Raw genomic sequence first — 19,869 nt, 5'->3', positions numbered from 1 at the left:
CGGTGAAGCGGGTTGCCCTGCCCTGGCGAATTCCTAACTGAGGCTCTGCCCCATACAACTTGATGAGTGCCCCGAGACAGGGAGTCAAAGCAGCTCTACCTAACACACGGAGACAAACACAGGGGGGCTGCCAAATCGAGGAGACAAAGAAATATGGCCCAAATGAAAGGACAGAACAAAACCTTAGAAAAAGAACTAAACAAAAAAATAAAAATTCTTAACAGTAGTCATCTAGGATAGATTATGGGGAAGTTTCCCTTTTAACTTTATACGTTTCTGGTTTACTTTTTAATGATTTTTTTCTTCTCACTGGTTATGAGAAAAAAAAGATTTACTGTCTGTATTGGGTCAAGGGCTATACCAGTCCAACTAGGGGTTGGGAATCTGAAAAAAAAAAAGAGTCCCTCTAAGCTTACGCTTGTCTCTGGTTAGCTGTGTGACCTTGGCCAACTTCCGGGACCGCCTGTCTGAAGGGCCCTTTTCCCTGTAGCATTAATGTCTGTATTAAATGAGATAACTCAAGTGTTGTGTTTACCACAGTGCCTGTCACACAGGAAGCCCCCAAGAAATGTTAATACCACCGTTGTTATTGCTGCAGCTGCTGCTAATATTATCCCCAGCTGGCTCGGCTGGGCAGGGCGTCCCTTTCCACGACGCTGCTCCGGGCTTGTCCCTCTCCCATTTCTGCGATGGTGTTGGTGGCAGCTCATTCACGTACTGTCTCCACTATTAAACTCCAAGCAAGGCACAACCCCCTCCCCGCCCCCCCCCCCGGCTTCATCTCTATACCTGGTGCGCCACCCAGCAGGTACTCTGGAAGTTATTTCTGCAAGAATGACACCACTGAAGTTCTAGCCACTGTCCCCCACTCTCCGAACTCACTTCTGGGAGTTCATCTGGTTCCTCGATGGTTCCAATTCCTTCCACTCTGCCTGCCTTCCTCCCCACCTGCTTTCCTGAGCATCACACACCCCATGCCCGGGGTATGTGTCCGTGCTCCCGACTCAGCCAGGCAACCCACATAAGCAAGATTGTCAGGTTCTAAAGAAAGTGCTATGCTCAGGGCCCAGGTGGAGGTGATTATTCCAGTCGGAGGGGACTACCAAAGGCTGTGTGAAGCCAGATAAGGCTGTGACCTGGATAATTCAGGACTCAAGTCTAGCCCCCACTAGAATTTTCTGGGTGATGGCCAGGCCCCTTGGGCAGGAGCGCCAGCCGCATTCTCCGGGATTTTGCTGGACTTCCTGCATTAGTGAAGGCTGAGTGGGGGAGTGCCCACCTGGGTGCAGGCAGAAGTTTCTCCTTGCTATATCCAGGCCTGTCTTCACTGCTTGCTCCCATTCATGGCTTTGAGATTCTGGAGCCCATGAGTCAGTTGGGCTCCTGCCACCCGAGGCCCCCCAATGTTGGGGCAGGAGGTGGGGAGGCAGCAGGGCCAGGGGCTCCAGGCTCTGCCCCATGAGGCTGCTCCCGGGGACAGGCCACAAGAGCAGATGCTGAGGCCAGGCCAGAGAGGTCAGTTGCGGGCATGGGGGCCACACAGCCCAGGGAGGACAAGCCAGCTGGAGCTGGAGAAATTGGAGAAGGTGGGTCCAGGGAGCAAAGAGGGGTGGAAAGGGTGTAGACGCTGTAAGAGGAGACCCCTGGGTCTACGGGGGTCCTTTACCTGCAAGCTGTCAACCCTTGTGAGCTGTGTTTTTCCTAAGGAGGCAAGGCCACCCCTGAAGGGAAGATGGAGGTTAGCCAGAAGGTCAAAGCTGGGCAGGGTCACAATCAATTACAGTTGAGACTTATGTTTATGTTAATCCGAGGTTTTGCTGGAATTTCTTCTTAACTCAAACCACAGGAAAATATTTGTCATTGGGAACAGGAATAGTCAATGTCTCCAGGTCCTGGCAGAAGTAACGTCTGCTTGAGTGTGGTTGGTAGGGTAATAATCCGGGTGGGATAATGTACAGTTTGAATTTGAGCATTTCACCTAAAATGTCAAGTGGTGTGCCTGAGTGTGATACTGTTATGTTATAGAATTACATGCTTATGATTTTGCAATAAAATTTTTTGGAAGTAAAAAAGAGGCGTTATTTGTGTTGGGCCCTGTATTTAACATTTCTTAAGCTTTTCTGAGCATCCGTTGCATACCCAACTCTTTGGAACCCGCAGAAAGAAATGCGGAGATGGGCACGTTGCCACCACCAGCCCGCATGGGAAGACCGTTTGCCCTCCCTTCCTCCATCTCTCTCTAGCCCTCCTCTCCTTCCACCCCCAGGCCCCCACCCCTTCCCCCTAGAAGTCAGGGAGGCTTTGGGCTAAGGAAATGTGGCCTTGGGAGTAAAACTGATCAGGTTCAACTTAGGGCCTTGCCACCCGCCAGCTCGGTGGCGTGGGTGAGCAACTTCTTTTCCTTTGAGCCTGGGTGTCCTAATCTGCAAACTGCCTACGAGAGGTGTGCCTGCCTGCCTGATTGGATCCCTTAAAGGATAAAATGGGATAGACATGTGAGAACTTAACAGGGTATCTGTGCTAATAAGAATTAGCTAGTTTTATTAGTCATTCAACAAACACCGTTTGGGTTTTGTTGTTTTGTGGGGGAAATTGTGTTTGGGAAATTGAAAGACTTGCATGAGACTTCTTCCAGGAGTGCACTGTAGGGCGGGGTGATATACAAGACCAGAGAGGGGGTCAGGGGGCCCGATCGTGAGGGCCCATATGCCTGTGGGACAGACAGGTACCCCTGACTTGGGCAGCATGTGGTGTGTGCTGTCACGGAGAAGACTGATGGAAAAACAGGAAGGAAGCCACGAACTCTCTCTGGCAGGTATCAGGGAAGGCATCTAGAGGGAGACGGCACCTCTGCTTCGGCCCAGGGAAAGAGTCCGAATGTTGCTGTCAGTGTCACAGACATTCCAAAGGCCTATTCTCACCCCCCTGTTGACTTAAAAATAAACCAGCAGCTATTCTCCCAGCAACATGTGCTTATTGGGGAATAGCTGAGAACTGCCACTCAGAACAAGTGAGTGATGGAGAAGCATGGGCAAGACCTGAGAACAAAGGAGAGGGGCTTGCTTTTGTTAGGTTTGAGGAGGAAACTGCAGGGGTTGTTTTGAACAAAAAGCTCATTGGAGAAGTAGAATTGGAGGTTGTGGTGGTTTCTCATTGGCTGCCAGCGGTGGTTAGTGAGCTGTTGCCGGGCAGGGAGAGGTCTTCCTCTTTTTTCTTAAAGCAGAAAGTGAAATTGTCATGCGATAATTTCTCCCTTGTCAAAATAATTATCTTTCTTCTTCCTGCTGGCTGTGCAGGCTGGAACAAGTGCTGTGTGCGTGAGACGTTCCCCCTGCGAGACTTCCTGACTCCAATTCCAAAGAGGTTGCCTTTATTTATTTGAATGCCCCCCTCCCAACAGCCAGACACCGGAGTTTAAACTCTTGAGCTCAGCGGCTGACAGCTTTAGCTTTGCATTTGTTTCCTTGCTGCCTCACTGGAGCTCTGCCCACCGACATTGCTCGAGAAATGTTTGCTGGGTTGGAGTGGGATTGGAGCCAAGGGGAATGGCCTGCAGCCGTGAATGTCAGGCTCACGGGCCAAGAGCATCGGGCGCCATCTTGATTCCTGCCAGTCAGAGCAAGAGCCCGTTCTCGAGTTTCTCCTTCCTCCAAAAAAGAGGTGGCATTACGGCATGGGGAAACCAATAGGCTTTGACCAGGTAAAAAAGAGAATGAAGAACATTCCAGAAGCAAAGACAGAAAGATAATATCTGAACTAAGGTTCAGGGTAATTTTCTGGAGAGTGAACAATTTAATTGGTTTTTCAAAGATAAAACACAACGGGCACTTGCTACCAGGTAGGTGTTTAGATTTGCATTTTTAGCAAAAATTTTGGTGAAAGTTGGACCTGTGCCTGTTATTGAACAGTAGCTGTCACATATGTATGAACAAAGTGAGGCCAAGAGAGGACTCGCTGTGCGTGTCTTGAGAGCAAGCTGCCAACTTATAAGGTGGCTGACACCCAGTGGGCTACTGCTCCCCCTGCCTTAGTGGTCCATTCATCCAAGCATTCTTTCATTTCCAAAAGAAGTGCCGACCACCCAATATGCATTAGGCTCTGTGCTAGCTGCTGATAATATGATGGGCAAGACTGACAGGTTCCCTGCCTTCTAGTGGCAGGGGTGGGGGACATGAGTCATAAGTAAGGTAATAAAAAGAGTTGATGATGCTGGAAGGGGAAAAATCAGAGTGATATGGGATTAAATGGAGGAGGAGGAGTTACCCTGGGTAGGTAGGTGGTCAGGGGAGGCCTCCTGGAAGAGGGGGCTTTTAAGATGAGACCTGGAGCTAATACTAATGCTAAGTGTTCATACCCAGGCAGGGGGAGCAGCAAGTCCCAAAGCCCTCAGTAGAAAAGCGTGGCATGTTCAAGAACAGGTTAATGTGATAGTACGCACTGTCACCCAATGTCAGACCTGGCGGCCACCTGGAGTCCATCCCACTCAATCCATGTCACTCTTTGCAACATTCCTGAACAGACTCCGCACAAATCAGTGTTGGGGGGCTGGGACCCAGACGGCAGGGGCAGAGAATATTTGACGGCTCTCCATACTATAGAGCAATCAATGGGCTCCTGAGTTTTCTGTGCTTTTTTTTAAATCTTGGTAAATGTAATTTTTAAGACACTTTCACAGAGTAGAGCCTACGCTTCATAACTGACATGGCCGACTTCCCGTGTGTCTGATAGGTCTCTCCTGCTCCACACGCGTCAGGAAAGCCCCTTCGTCCTGAGAAGTTCCGTGGGGTGTGTCCCACCTCCTCATTCCCACTGCCCACGCTACATCCGGTTTCTAAACGCGGTAAATAAAAAGTGCCTCTGGGGACAGGACACTCACCACCCCCAAAACAGCTTACTCTTTTCCCAGCACTTGGGTTGCTAGAAAGCGCTTTCTAGGCTCCAGCCAGAATCTGACTGGGAAACGCGCCCACCCTGGTGCTGGTTCTGCAGACACGTGGAAAAGTGTGAGGTTGTTTACCCCAATAGGTCTTCAGAAATTTGGAGACAGAGGCTGGGTACTCTGAGCCCCCTTCCAGACACCAGTCAGCCCTCATAGCCTTCTCTGATAGGCATCCCGTGACCCAGACATGTTCCTGAGAGGGTCTATAGTTTTCTAGAAACCTGCCTTAGAGTCAGGGCTAGGACCAGGCCCATCCCTCCAGATGGGTTTGCTAGGGGCCCGGGGCCTTCGACTCCTGCCATCACCACGGTCTGACTGGTTCCACCCTTGGTCACACCTCTGATTACTGAGCCATGTTACCCTGCCCTGTCCTTGTGCCTTCAGATTTGGGGATCTCGGGATAGGACCTCTTCAGTCTCTTCTTATTAAACTGCCATCATCCGGAGACACCATCAGGAGAAAAGTCCAAACTCCTTAGCCTGACACCCGAGGTTCGTGTGACCTACCTCGCTCCCTCTCTGTGGCCAGCCCTTCCCGCCATCCCTAAATTCCCACTCAACGCTTGAAGGAGCTTCCCTTTTCTGAGAAGTCAAGTAGGGGCATGTCTCATCCTTCCAGTAAAAGTAGCAGACACTCACGGCGCCCTTGCTGCGTGCCAACACAACTCTGAACATCTGTTAGGGGGATGGGGCAGGTAACATGATTAACTTCCGTATTCGGGCTGCAAACTGAGGCGGAGGGCAGTTAAAAACCTTTCCCGAGGTCACATAGCTGATCACTGGTGGTTCCAGAACTTGGGCTCTTAACTACCTGCCTCCTGCCCCCGTCCGTAGGGGGCTCCGCCCGTCTCCCCCCAACTCTGATGCTACGTCAGCAGCATGACACTGCCCGTGGCCGGAGTATTTACATTACAGAAATTGGCAAATGTTAGAAATCGGGGCTTTTTCCCCCCCTGGACAGCCAGTGATGAGGTATTTACTAGGGTACCAGTACCACTGCCTGACACCCCCGGCCACCCCACGGGCCCTTAGGTGCTCTCCTAGGGGCCTTGCGCAGGCTGCTGCTTCTGCCTGGAATGCCCGTCCTCATGTTCTCGTCCGGGTCAGCTCCGGTCCACTCTGTTTTCATTGTGACAAAATACACATAAGCCAAACTCCATCATCTTAACCACTGCAAGTACACAGTGGGGTTAAATACACGTGCAATGCCACACAGCCGTCACCACCAATCCCTCTCCAAAGCTCTTCTCATCTTGTGAGACTGACCCTCTGAATCCACTAAACAATCCTTCTCCATTCTCCCTTCCCGTGGCCCCAGGTGGCCACCATTCTCCTTCGTGTCTCCATGATTGTGAGGACTCCTTATGTAAGTGGAATCATAGAGCATGTGTCATTTTTTGTGAATGGCTTAGCTCGGTTAGTGTAACGTTGTCAAGTTTAATCCATGTTGCAGTATATTGCAGAACTGCCTTCCTTTTTCAGGTGGAATGCTCTTCCATTATCCACAAACACCACATTTTTCTTACCCATTCACCTGCTGACAGACGCTTGGGTTGCTTCCATGTCTCGGCTATTGCAAGTAATACTGCTATCAACATGGACGAATGCCTCTGTGAGACTTCCTCCAACTCTTTCGGGCAGGTGCCCAGATGTGGAATTGCTGGGTCGTATAGAATTCCCCTCCCGCTTCTCTGAGAAGCTGCTGCACTGTTTTCCCAGCACTGTACCATTCTGCGCTCCCACCGAAGCTGCACGAGGGCTCCGTTCCTCTGGGCCCCCTCTTAAAGGTTCAGTGCAGGTGCCTCCTCTTCCAGAAACCCCTCATCCTGGGATGGGCATCTCTAATGGGCTTATGCAGTATATCTTTATTTATTTGCTTATCTATCTACCTATTGTTTTAAAATCCTTACCTGAGGATGTGTGCATTGATTTTCAAGAGAGAGGTTGAGAGAGAGAGAGAGAAACATTGATGATTGGCTGCCTCCTGCACGTGCCCTGACTGGGGATCGAACCCGCAACTTTTGGGCATATGGGACGAGGCTCCATCCAACTGATCCGCCCGGCTAGGACTACACAGTATTTATTGAGCATCTGCTCTGTACTAGACTCTGAGCTTGGGACCTGAAACAAAGAATTGGTTAAGAGATGACCTCTGCTCTCAGATACTCACTGCCCCATTAGTGATGAACTTGTTGAGAAGATAGGACCAGCAAGGCGGGTTGGGTGTAAGACAGTAAGGCATGGTGGAGACTAAAGCAAAGCTAAGCACATGTCCAGTCTATGGGTGCAGCTACTTCTCAGCTCTGGCCACTTGTTTACATGTAGAAACCCAGAGCCAGGATTACCAGATTTTTCAAAGAGAAGCCGGAAATTTGAATTTCCGGGAGATCTCCTAATATTTATACATTAGCACTGATCCCATTTTTTTAAAGCACCGTGTAGGATAAGCAAAGCAGTTTCTAGGGCTGCATATAGCCCTGGGCCAAAAGTTTATCCCTAAGGATCCAGTTCCACTCACCAAGCAATGAATTATAGGGAATTATGAGTAATAACAGTTAACTCAGCTTTCACTTCTCCATTTTGTCTGCGAAGAAATCATGTGTCCTGGCTGGTGTAGCTCAGTGGACTGAGTGCAGGCCTGTGAACCAAGGGATCACCGTTCGATTCCCAGTCAGGGCACATGCCTGGGTTGCAGGCCAGTTCCCAGCAGGGGATGAGTGAGAGGCAACCACACATTGATGCTTCTCTCCCTTTCTCCTTCCTCTTCCCCTCTATAAAAAGATGAACACATTTTTTTAAAAAAGAAATCATGTGACAGTTTGGTCAGATTTCTGGTGAAAATCCCGATCGTTATGTCTTTACTGTATCTCCACCCCTTTGTGTAGTGGAAAGACCATGGACTTGGGGGACAAATAGGTCAGGTGTAAGGTGCTGGGTCCACCTTTTACTGGCTGCGTGGCCTTGGGAAAACTACCTGACACCTGCCCCTCAGTTTCCTTACTTGCAGGGTAGGATCGTAATGCCCACAAGAGTTTGTGAAGGATAATGATCACAAATGCTGAACTTGACATGAACTTGTACACTTACTGAGTACTGAATTTCTCTTTGCTTCCTCTCTGAGCTATGAACTTCATAACCCCCTCCAAAGAAAGGGGGTTCTACTGCCAGAGTAGACTGTATGTGTGATAAGTTCTGTAACGTTCCAGAGCCAGGCAAGCTTCATGTGGAAGGAGCAATCAGGGAAGACTTCCTGGAGGAGGAGAAGTCAATGGAGACTTTCTGCCGGTGAGGCCCAGGCAATCCTGTTCTATGTGCCAGCCTCCTGGAAGTCATCGAAAAATTTGATGAGGCCAGTGGATGTTTCAGTAGCTTGGGTCCCAGGGCCAGAAATTGGCCAGGTGTCTGTGGTTGCCCTCAGTGGGGGTTGCAGCCCAGGGATGAGCCTACACAAGAGAGAACAAGCAAGTGCCAGAGAACAAGCATGTTTACGGGATCCTTACTTCATTCCACAGATAGTTCTAGGTGCTGGGATCAGAACTGAACCAGAGCAGACTCCTGCCCTCAACGGTCTTCCATTCTGGTTGGGGTATTTTAATTGATAATGTGTTAAGGACTGGATCCATTACTAGGGAGAGGGGAGCTGAGAGGTGCTGGATTGTGGGGGAGACAGTAAATTTAGTTCTGGGGTTCCTGTGGGCCACTGAGCTAGAATAGCAGGCAGGTATTTGAATTTTAATGATATTCATTTAAATATGTAATTAATATACCATTAGAGTATAATCATTACAATTTAAATACCTGCCTGATATTTAAACTTGATCATAATTCAACTTGTATTAGAAGTGTAGGCTGGGGCAACGGGGTAAGTATGAAAGCTAGACCGGAGAAGTCATGTATTCACTCAGCAAACCTAACTGAGCACCTGCTATGTGCCAAGAGCCGGGGTAAAGAAAGGAGGCAGTTACAGTACCTACCCTCAGTGGAAAGACAGTGGAAAGACAGTGGAAAGACATAACCACAGTAATATTTATAATTGTTATGGCTCACTGAGCACCTGCTGGGTGCCGGGCTCCTTGCTGTGACCCTCAGCCTGCCGCATCTCATTGGATTATCAAAACCGCCACACGACGCAGCTTTTATTATTGTCCTCCCTGGCAGGTGGTTAAACTGAGACCTGAAGAGGCCGGAGGGGACACAGGCAGCCAGAGGTGACACCTCAATTTGAATCCACTTCTGTCTGACCTAACGCTGTGCTTTCTCTCCCTTCGTTTATTCAATCACTCATTCACCTGGTGTTATCGAGTCAGAGCTAGTGCCAGATGCTGCTCAGCCAGTGAGAGCTCCTGGGCTCTGCATGGAAGTAAGACCCAAATGCCTGATCTCAGATGCGCTCAGCCCAGGAGAGACGAAGAGAGAGGGAGCAGACCCCCCTGAAAATGCCAGCTTTCGGGGGCCACCAGGGATGGGAGCTGAGGAACAGGAGGGCAGATGGCAGGTCACGGCAGCCTCTCGAAGGCCAGGGGAGAGAGAGTTTCGAGAAGGAGTTGATGGTCAGCAGGATGGAGTGCCCGAGAGACTGAGCGGGGTGAAGCCCAGGCCTTGGGCAACACCAGGATTTGGGGGACCCCTGAGAGCTGGTTTGGGGAGGCAGCCGAAACCAGGCAGCAAAGGATTTGGAAGGGAGCAGGCGATGAGCAAGTGGAAGCTTCTCTGCCCAGAGATCGGGCTGTTAGAGGAAAGAGAAAGCTGAAGAGAAGTCAGCAGAAGCAGGGGATGTTCTCCCCTGTTTGGCCTCCTTATGTTTGGTTTAGGATGGAGGGTGGTGCCCTCAGGCACAGGAAGAAGCCGGTGGTGGTAAAAGAGAAATAAAAATGCAGAACCGAGAAGTTTCCCACCACAGTTACTGCCCCGGACGTGCTGTGTATTTATTTGCTTGATACCTTTACTCTCCGTGTCTCCCAACCAGAAGGCGGCTTGTGGGGGCCGGGTCTCTCTTGTTCACCATGGGTCCCCAGCTGTGCCAGACATGTAGCAGACACTCAGTGGGGGCTTTTTGTATTCCACTGAATTCCCGGAGTTCTCGGGGCGCTTATGGTTGGGTCCCAGGATGCAGCAGTCTCAGGACAGCCTGAAGGAGGGGCTTTTAGGACAGGAAGGCTGGTGCACTCCTGTCTTCTCGGAAAAGTGTGTGTGAGAGGAGGTCAGGATGGGGACACGGGGGTTGACATGAGTGGAGAATGGAGAATGATAACAGCTCCGTGTGTCCTTGTGAGAACACTCCAGGGGGCTATTATCTGTGAGCATTATTTTGCCACTGCTCTGTTACAAATGCATTCAGTCATTTAATCCTAGTAACTATAGGCAAGAAAACTACCCACAGCCCTGAGTTGAATGAAACAGTTTGTAGTGGGGAGACCAGCATTTGCACCCAGAACTTGGAGCTGCGATGTTAATAACCGCTGAGCCTCACACTTCCCCACTTGGCCTCATTTTCTACAGGCCATTCCTCCCCCATGAACCTCTCTGGTGGCCAGGAGTCATTATTCTCATGTGTCACAGGGACAGAGAACAGCAGTGACTTGCGGGGGGTGGGGGGGCCCTGCAGCTACTTGCAGGGGTGGAGGTGGGCTCCAGCTTATGCCCTTTAACTGCAAAGTGGTGGTTTCTCCTCAGAGGGAGGAAATGCAGGGGTTTGGTAGGGAGTTTGGGGCAAAGAAAGGCGCCAGCTGGGTTTGGAGACAACATTTTGCTTTGACTCCAGGACAGAGAGAGTTGGGGTTGGCAGGTGGGGACCAACAGGAAGAGAACGGGGCAGAGGCTGGAGGGGGTGCCGCCTGGCTGTCCCTGGGATGAGGCCCAGCGAGACAGAGTGAAATCCGAGTGGGAGCGTGGGCTGGAGGCCTGGACAGAGACCCTGGTGTGGCCCGAGGTAGGGGAGCGGGCAGTGAGGAGGGCGCCTTCATTCAGGAGAGGGTTCTAGATCTCCAGCTCTGGATGGAGGAGGACTGTGGATGGGGCTGGGCTGGCCAGGCTGAGGTCACTATCCCTCCTAAAACCGACCCAGGCCCCACGGTGTCCTTGAGGAAACAGCTGCTTCTGAATGCAGAGGGGGGAAAAATCCTCAGGGGTCAAAAGAGGAGAAGTCCTACTTCCTATGTGAGTACCAGGAATCCTGGAGCTGGCCAGGGGGCGGGGAGAGGGGGAGGTGCGGGGCGGGCGGGGAAGCCCTTAAAACCAGGCAGGCCCAAGCCCTGCATCTTCTCCAGGCCCGAAGAAGACGATGGCGCAGAGCGGATCTCCCCGGTGAGGAGTCTCATTCTGGGGGCTGCCTTCCCTGAGGGGGTGGCGGGGGTGGGCACAGAGAGGGGCTGTCAGACAGAACACCTGACCCTTCAGTGCTGGCCCCACAAATGGCAGGGAGGTCTCCTGTGCCTCCTGTGAGTGGGGACTGGGACTGTTCATCTTTCCAGCTGGAGGACGTGAGCTGAGGGGGTCCTGGGCGCGGGGGGCACTGCTGCATGCGGACTGGGAGGGTCAGTTTGTCCAGGGACCCGCCACTCCCCGGCTCCCGCATTTCCATGCTCTGTCACCATCTGTCCCTGCTGTCCCCACCTCTCCTGACCGCAGCCACTGCTCCACTCCGAAATTATCTCCCGGCCACACTCATTGTCCCCTGTGGCCACTTGATGAAAATAGCCAGCCCCACACCCTTCCCCTGGGGGTCTGCTTTGGGCTTCATTGATGTCCACTCTCCCTGTCCCCAGAGCAGCTGGTCAATGGCTCTGCCCCCTCTGGGAAGCTTCTCTCAGACCCTTCGCACGGGGCCTCCACTCACATCCACAGCCTGTGTCCCACGGTGTTCTAAATCGCACCGGGGTTCGGTCTTATCCAGGGGTGATGAGGCCAACAGGAGATGCGCCATTTAAAAGGTAGTTTGTTACTCACAGTTTCCAAGAGACAGGAACACACCACACCAGGCAGGGCCGCTCGCAAGGCACCAGGGTCGATCAGGGGGCAAAAGAAATGAGTGAGAGTATGATCCAGAGTGCATGGAAGGGCAGTCTGGGGGTGAGGGTTGTTGTCGGTCTGAGACCCTGGGGTGATTTAGGGCAGAGGAAATGTTGGCTGGGAGCTGGAATGTTAAATGAAGGAGGTGGTTGGGCAAGGAAATTTTGGATTGGTTGGTTTGTCTCTGGCTATCTCTAGGAATGAGCTGGTCCTGGGAGGGGCTGTCTCTTCCCAGCCCAGCAAGGCCCCCAGCTTGTCAAAGCGCCCTGAGATACAGAAAAGAAGCGACATGGCTACTGCGCAGAGGCTGCCCCAGGGCAGCGGAGTCCGTCAGTCAAAGGAGCTGAGCCACACCCCTGGGCTGAATCCTTGGGCAGCTCACTTTCCCTTCTTGTGCCTCGATTTCCTGGTCTGTAAAATTGGCAAGTGGTACTCTCTCATTTAGCAAGCGGCTGCTGAAGGGACAGATGCTGTGCCAGCAGGTCTAACAGTTGGCTCCTGCCATGGTCATTGGCAGGTTTGAAGAGGCATTGGGTGGTGCCTGGCCCACTGTAGGTGCCTAGTACACGGTAGTTGGCATCTTCCTCCTGCTGTGAGAAAGATCGCTGTGGAAGGGTAGGGTCTATGGCCATTGCCTTGGATATTTAGAGCCCTCAGAGTGGAGGCCATGAGTAGACAGAACCCTCAGGAATATTCTTGCAACTCAGAGGAGCCACATGAAGAGGCCATCCCAGTAGCCAGGAGCCCTGGAGTTGGAGGTTGTGTGTTCGAAGCCAGGCCTTAGGAGGGGCCAGGGGCTCTGGGTAGAGAACGAGCAGAAGTGACCACCGAAGGGATCAGAGATGGCAGGGCACTGAAGCGGAAATGGTGGCAGACCATTGGCCAGCGGAGCAGCTGCAGATGAAAGAGGACTTTGAGATGAAGAGAGGGAAGGGAAGCAGGCAGCCACTAGTAAAGCACCCTGTGAGAGGCCAAGTTAGAATCAGGCACTGGCCCAAGACACATGGAATTTCCTCTGCATCTGGATGTGATGTTTTTGGACCACAGGCCAGTGATTCATGTGTCTGCTGGAGAGGGCAGCTGGGGCCTGTGAGTCCGTGGGATAAAGCTTCATGGCTCAAAGGAGAGCTCACCCCTGTGGGGAGGGGGGCTCGAGGCCTGGGTTTGAACCCTGCCTCCACTTCTTACTAGCTCTGTGACTTCTGGCAAGTTCCTTGAGCTCTCTAAGCCTGCATCTCTCCACTAGTAAAATGGCAACGATGATACCCGGCCTTCAGAGAACTCACGAGTGCCCAGGGTCAACTTACTCTGGCCCCCTGCCTGGGGCCCATGAAAATGTTTCCGTTTTAAATTCTTTTAACATTGAAGAAAAAAAAAGCATATGGCAATAGTGAATCCAGCTTGAATTGCATTTGTTTTTATACCAATGTAGTTGTAAAATATAAGGTAAAAAGAATTTGTGTGTGTGTGGAGAAAGAAGACTATGAAGGCAAAAGTGCTTGGGACCCACAAAAGCCCTAACCAGGCCCCGAAAGCCACGTCTCATACGGCGTGCCCTTGCTTCCTCCCTGAGCGCCTGCTTCGGGCTGGGTGCCGTCCTCAGTGCTGGGAGACAGGGATGAATCCTCCCAGCTCCTGCCCTTCGGGAGACCAGCAGAGCCCTGGCTGGTGTGCTCTGGGGACTGAGCGCCAGCCTGCGGACCAAAGGGTCACCGGTTACATTCCCAGTCAGGGTACATGCTTGGGTTGAGGACCGGGTCCCCAATAGGGGGCTCTTAAGAGGCAACCACACATGGATGTTCTGCTCCCCTTCTCTCCCTCCTTTCCTCTCTCTCCAAAAATAAAATCTTCAACAACAAAACCAAACCCCAGCAGAGGAGACAGTCCCAGACAGGCCCTCTGCACTGTGAGATAAAGGAAGACGAGACTTAGCACCACCCGTTTCCCTCGTGTCCTCCCAGCCCTGGCCCTTCCTCTCTCTTTGTCCGAGTTCTTTTCTCCCCGCCACCTCCTTCATCCATCACCCTGCCCAGCTGTGTCTACTCCTGCCCCTCACTTGTGCCATCAAATCTCTGCCCACTGAAGGACCCCTCCTGATCCTCTGGTCACTGTTAGCCACTTCCTGTGGAAGGGGCAGTTGTGTTGGGGGTGTTTGTGATCAGGTGCATTTGTGATGGGAGGGTTCTCTCCCGTCTCTATAGGGGACAATACCCCACAGATGTCCCTCTGCCCCCAGAGACCCACTGGGCCAAGGCCTTGAGGTGTTTGCCTTATCTTTTCTCACAGGAGTTGCCTATTTTTTGACCAACAGGAGAAGGTTGGATTTGGTGGGAAGCCAGGGGTAGGGTTGGAATGGGCCATGGGGACATCTCCTGATAAGTATGTCATGGGGTATGTGTTTTTTTCTAGAGTCTCAGAGATGAAGGGCCTCCTTGTGCTGGCTTGGTTCCTGGTTTGCGGTAAGTTCTGGCCTCATGGCCCTTGAACTTGTGACCTTCTACCCTCTAGGAACAACAGGGTAGTGGAAAGGAGACTAGTCTCTGAGTCAGTAGAACTTAAGTTTGAATCGGGGCCCCGCACTTGCTGTGTGGATATCGGCAGGGTCTTGGCCGCTCCCAGCCTGTTTTCTGGCCCATGACATCGCTGACAACCCACCGGCAGGGCTGTGGCGGGGTCCCGGGCGACATGTAGGGCTGTGTTACATGGAGAACATGTGGTACTGAGATCAAAGCAGGAGGCAGACAAAAACAAAATTAAAAACAATCACCTTATAGAAATATTCCACCCCAGGGTCCCTGGTCATTCTCTGCTCAGGCCTGTCCAGGTTTCTATTCACCCCTGTGCTGCCGCCTCCCAGCTGGTGGTGCCTGCACAGCACAGGGGTCTGCCTTCAGGCCTCCCCTGCACCCCTCGTCAGGCTGGCCTGCTCTTGGAGGCCTCCAGACCCGTGGGGACTCAGGGGGAGCAGGAGGCCTGGAGCCTCTGGCTCATGGTGTGCTGCGGGGTGAGCCACCTTTCCCCTCCAGGCTTCAGTTTCCCGGTCTGCAAGATGAGGGAGCTGGCTGGCTCCAGTGACCTCTCAGGGGTCCCTCTTGCTCACAGAGCCTCGTGCCCTGAATGGTGCTGCCAGTGGGAGGGGAGGGAGAGGCAGGTGGTGGGAGATGCAGGAGAGCCGGGCGGCTGGCCTCACGCAGATGCCATGTCCACTCTACCTCCTGTTTCTGGTCACCTGGTACGCACCTGCCACTGAGCTCCAAATTTGCAACACACCCTTTATCTCGTTTTAACCTCATCACAACTCTAAGAGCTGGGTGTACATCTTAGGAAACTGAGGAAATGAAGGCTCTGAGAGATAAGTGACCCACTCAACGTCACGTTGCAAATTACTGGCAGGGCTGCGATCTGGACCCGGGGTCATTCACTCTCCAAGTCCAAACTGGAAACGGCTTCCCTACGCAGCTTGCCCTCACCTTCCTTGTCCCAGTCCCACTAATGGGGAAGATAAAAGAAGGGACCTCTGCCCCCTCGCCAAGCCCCAGGGTGGGGGAAGGGCAGGGGCATGCTGGGAGGACGGGACTGCAGCAGGCTGGCCTGGGTTTCATCTGGGGACGGGCTGTCTTTCAGGTGCACCGGCTGTGCTGGGAGGCTTCCTGGAACTGAAGTCGATGATCGAGAAGGTGACGGGAAAGGATGCCCTGATGGATTATGGCTTCTATGGCTGTTACTGCGGCTTGGGCGGGCAGGGGACCCCCAAGGATGCTACCGACTGGTAAGCTGAGTATCACGACTACCTTTCTGCTCCCAGCTCTGCACCCACATTATCTCCTCCAACTCCATGAATATTAAAGCACCATTTCACAGATAAGAAAACAGAGTCTCGGAGAGGTTGACCAACTCTCCCAAGATACATCTAGTAACCCTCCGAATCCCAGCGGCCCAAGTATCAGATGGGCTATTGCTACATAACAAATCATCCTCACACGTGATGGCTTAAAGGGATGATGACCGCTGATTTTGCTAAGAATCTGCCATTTGGCTAGGGCTTGGTGAGCTGCCTTCCACCGGCTTCGGCTTGGGCACCTTGACTGAGGCTGGGAACTCAAAGGAGGCTGGGGACTGGGGGCCTCCGCTCCTGGAACTTGGGCCTCCCCTAGGTTGTTTGGACTGTCTCACGGCACGGTGACTCTAGAGTTCCAAGAGTGTCTCAAGGCTGCAAGGCAAGAGGGTATAGCATTTTTATGATTAGGCCTCAGAAGTGTCATGGCAGTCCTTCCAGTAAACTCTAGGTTAAGGCAGTCACCGTGGCTTTAAGAGGGAGGTTCTAGTTAGTTCTTGATTGGGAAGCGTCCATGTTCCAGAACTTGTGAGATGAGAGCGATTGTTCTTTGGAAAATGCAACCTGCCGGGTTAACAATCCTGACACTGAGAGACATGTAAAATGGAAGGGGGCCATTGAGCAGAGGGATGGCGGATGGTCGGAGACAGGTTTCTCATACTGGAGTGGCAGTTTGCGGACACGCAGGGACAGGACGCTGGAACCCTCTATGTAGCAGTGGATGAGAGGTGGAGACTTCGGTATGGACCCCGTCTAGCTTCATATAGATGCGGATGGTCACATATGGAAATATATATACGTATGTGTGTACATGGAGTTATTGATAATATAGACACACACATATATTTTAACTCTGTCAGCTGACAGGACCTAAAAGAAATAACCCCTCAGTTGCAATAAGCAATGGCTAGTGGCCAGAGCTGGTTTCTAATATCATTCTCCAAGGAGCCTTGGTTCCTTGGAGAAATGGCTGATGCCAGGACCAGGGCAGGAAACACGCAAGATGAGCCTGGAGCTTCTTACAACGCGGGCAGTAAGGATGGGCGCAAACGAGACCCGACGCACCCCAGACAGACCCCGCATTGACAGAGACACGTCCGAGAGGACAGGCGCCAGCAGAAAGGGCTCCCCCTGGCCAATGCTGCAACAATTTGAGCAAAAGATAAAAGCACGTAACCATAGTCTCAACGTGAGAAAGTCGTCTGAGAAGTCCCTGCAAGCAGGGCATCCTACAAACACATGACCAGCCCTGCTCCAAACTGTCACGGGCATTAAGAACATGGGACGTGTGAGGAGCCGCGACAGCCAAGAGGAGCCTAAAGAGCCCTGATGACCGAATGTCGTGTGTGGTCCTTTCTCTTCCATGGTGGGACCCTGGGAGAGAAAGGAGGCCAGTAGGTAAAAACCAAGGAGAGCTGAATAAGCTGTGAACTTTTTGCAATAATGAATCAGTCACCATCTATTATTATTTAGTAATTGGTTAAATTACTTAGTTAATATTGGTTTGTTCATTGTCCCACATGCATCATATTAGTATAAGGTGTTACTGATAGGAGAAACTGGATCTGGGGTAATGGGAACACTCTGTACAATGTTCTCCACTTCCCTGTAACTCAAATTTTTTTTTTTATGTAACCTGCTCCACCTAACACACTGGAAGTTTATTTTTTGGTCTTATAACAGCTCAACTAAACATGTTGATTCTGGGACCCAGGTTCCTTCCACCTTGTGGCTCTGCCCTTCCCTACAGCTTCCAAGTCCTTGGCTGGATCATCGTCCAGCTGAGAGATGGAGAAAGAGAGAGAGGGGAGGATAATGTGTGAGGTTTTTATGGGTAGGTCTGGAAGTGGTGTGTATCACTTCTGCCCACAGTCTCCGGGCTGGAACCTGGTCATGTGACCACATATACCTGCAAGAGATGCTGGGAGATGTAGTCCCATTGGGAGCTTAAGAAGACAAAGCACGTTTATGAGCTGCTAGCTGATGGTAGGCAGTCCGAGAGGAAGGGCATGTTACTATTAGGTTCTTTTTCTGCTAGACTGCACCCACTGATGTGGCCTCTGCCTAAGTGACATGCCCCTTCCACTTAGGACCCTGTGTCTCGCACTGACAGGTGCTGCCGGGTACACGACTACTGCTATGGGGTGCTGGAGAACAAAGGCTGCGACATCCGGATGCAGTATTACAAGTACAGATACTCACGGGGCCTGGTCTCCTGCGGTAAGGCTGGGGCTTCCCATTCAGGCCCCTGGAAGAGCCCGGGCCTCTGCTGGCTCTGAGTGCAGCTACCCCTAGATGTCAGTCAGCCTACATCTTGGGAGACAGAGCTGGAGGGCCAGTGGGGCAGAGATGTTGCCCCTGTGTCTGACCTCTTAGAGTGAGTATTCAGTAGCGCCAAATGCTTTGCATGCTTCCTTTCACTTGCTCCCTGAAAGTACCCCGTGAGTAGGTTTAGTTTCCCCATTCTACAGATGAAGAAACTGAAACTCAAAGGCTTGCCAGTACACACAGCTAGAGTTGGAATTCAAGTTCAGGTCCACCTGAGTTCAAAGCTAAGTCTGGGTAGGGTGTCTCTATGGGAACGGGGGTTCCTTCAGAGCAGGGGCAGTCCCCACCCTCAGACTAGGGGCTCCCTGAGGGCAGGAACTGTGACTCCCTGGGCTGCAACCTCACCCTGGGCAGCAGCTGGGTCCCTTGCATCAGATTACAAACCCCCCGCCCAGTGCAGACGCTGTGCCCCCCTCATCAGACTGAGTGCTCCCGCAGAGCAGGGAGCAGACTAAGAATCTGCTAAGCCCAGAAGCCAGTCCTGACTGAAGCAAGCCCCGGGGTCAAGGTCGGTAGAGTGGGCGTACCTTCTGTTCCTCATTCTGCATTTGGCATCCTGTTTGCAGAGCCTGGGCCCCGCTGCCAGGTGCAGCTCTGCGCCTGTGACCGGAGCTTGGCCTACTGCCTGAAGAAAAACCTAAGGAGTTACAACCCTGCCTACAAATACGTCTCCAAACTCTTCTGCACCTAGTGACCCTCAGTGAGCTCCTCCCAGATCATGACTTTTGTCCCCTCCTCCTACAACATGGAACTTACCAACTCTGGGCTCATGAGAGAGGTTCCCTGGTCTTGCTCCTCGTTTTTCCTTCACGGTCCACTGGCCTGGGAGGAGCCCCATGGCCACCTTTCATTCACCACAGAGTCCCCAGAGATTGACTCTGCTCACAGGACTCAACAAAGTCAAGGTCTCTGGCCTCTCCACTTGTGAGATCAGTCCTGGTGCTCAGAGTTTCCTCTTAACCCCAGGCCAGTCGTTGTCGACTCTGAAGACAGAGCCCAGTCTCCAGGAGGAAGACTTCCCTGGGATGCATGTACTTCTCAGTTTCTGCCACCCTCTAGGGAGTGTGACTCAACAAGAAGCAAAATTGACTCCATAAATCTGACATGTAGATATTAAAATCTCTCCTCAAGAGTAACACAAACCACACAGGTGTTCCTCTCTGTTGTGGGGGGTTTCCTGCGCCTTTCTCTGTCTCTGGGCCACTAACCCCAAAGTTAACCATGCCCTCTGAGATAGAAGGTTTTCTGAGATGAGCGTCAGGCTTTCTTTGAGGCTCATCTCCTTAAATCTTGGGGGTCCTCTGGAGCCAAGCATGGGGTCTCATTTTTCCTTGAGGGGGTGGGGAGAAGAAAATTCACAATTGTACCAGCAGGGGATTCCAAGGACAGAGAGGGCCACGTTCAAGTTCCGGCTTGGTTTCTCCAGCTGGGCCAGCCCAGCCCACTTCCGAACCTCTCTGACATTGTCTTTTACAAAAAGAAACTGTCATGTTTCACGCCACGTAACTGGGAAACCTGAAGCCGCCTGGAAGCTGGCTCAGGGATGCTGAGGTCCGGGGTTTCACAGAGCAGAACGTTTTTTAAAATAGGTTTCAGCTACGAGGTTTATTTTTACCAAGTAAGGACATTAAAACCCCCAGCTCATCTAGTAATTCATAAGAACACCCAGACAGCAGGAAGAACGGGCATATTTTAAAACAAAGGGGAGTCCTAGCCTAGAAGAGACCTTTGGCTCTCTTCCACGGACGAATCCCAAAATA

The 19,869-nt window shown here is 52.0% G+C and overlaps 1 protein-coding gene across 1 annotated transcript; it reads left to right on the top strand.

Annotated features, from left to right (window-relative positions):
- The first annotated feature begins 1,196 nt into the window (after positions 1-1,196).
- On the top strand, positions 1,197-19,246 carry PLA2G5 (phospholipase A2 group V). Its single transcript, XM_037032839.1, has 5 exons — positions 1,197-1,586; positions 14,356-14,405; positions 15,571-15,715; positions 17,895-18,001; positions 18,676-19,246. Exons 2-5 carry the CDS (start codon positions 14,366-14,368, stop codon positions 18,798-18,800), a joined length of 417 nt encoding a protein of 138 aa, XP_036888734.1. The 5' UTR covers positions 1,197-1,586; positions 14,356-14,365; the 3' UTR covers positions 18,801-19,246.
- The last annotated feature ends 623 nt before the right edge of the window (positions 19,247-19,869 follow it).

This window comes from Sturnira hondurensis, unplaced genomic scaffold (assembly GCF_014824575.4).
Source record: "Sturnira hondurensis isolate 20B ecotype Veracruz unplaced genomic scaffold, ASM1482457v3 Scaffold0021555, whole genome shotgun sequence".
NCBI lineage: Eukaryota > Metazoa > Chordata > Mammalia > Chiroptera > Phyllostomidae > Sturnira > Sturnira hondurensis.
The sequence above is the reverse complement of the archived record's forward strand: the minus strand, read 5'-3'. Positions and strand labels throughout refer to the sequence as shown.

Bases quoted from the DNA above. Each gene is read 5' to 3' on its own strand.
- PLA2G5 (XM_037032839.1), top strand. From the start codon at position 14,366: ATGAAGGGCCTCCTTGTGCTGGCTTGGTTCCTGGTTTGCG. The intron at 15,716-17,894 runs GTAAGCTGAGTA...TCGCACTGACAG, and splicing joins CCCAAGGATGCTACCGACTG to GTGCTGCCGGGTACACGACT. The intron at 18,002-18,675 runs GTAAGGCTGGGG...TCCTGTTTGCAG, and splicing joins ACGGGGCCTGGTCTCCTGCG to AGCCTGGGCCCCGCTGCCAG.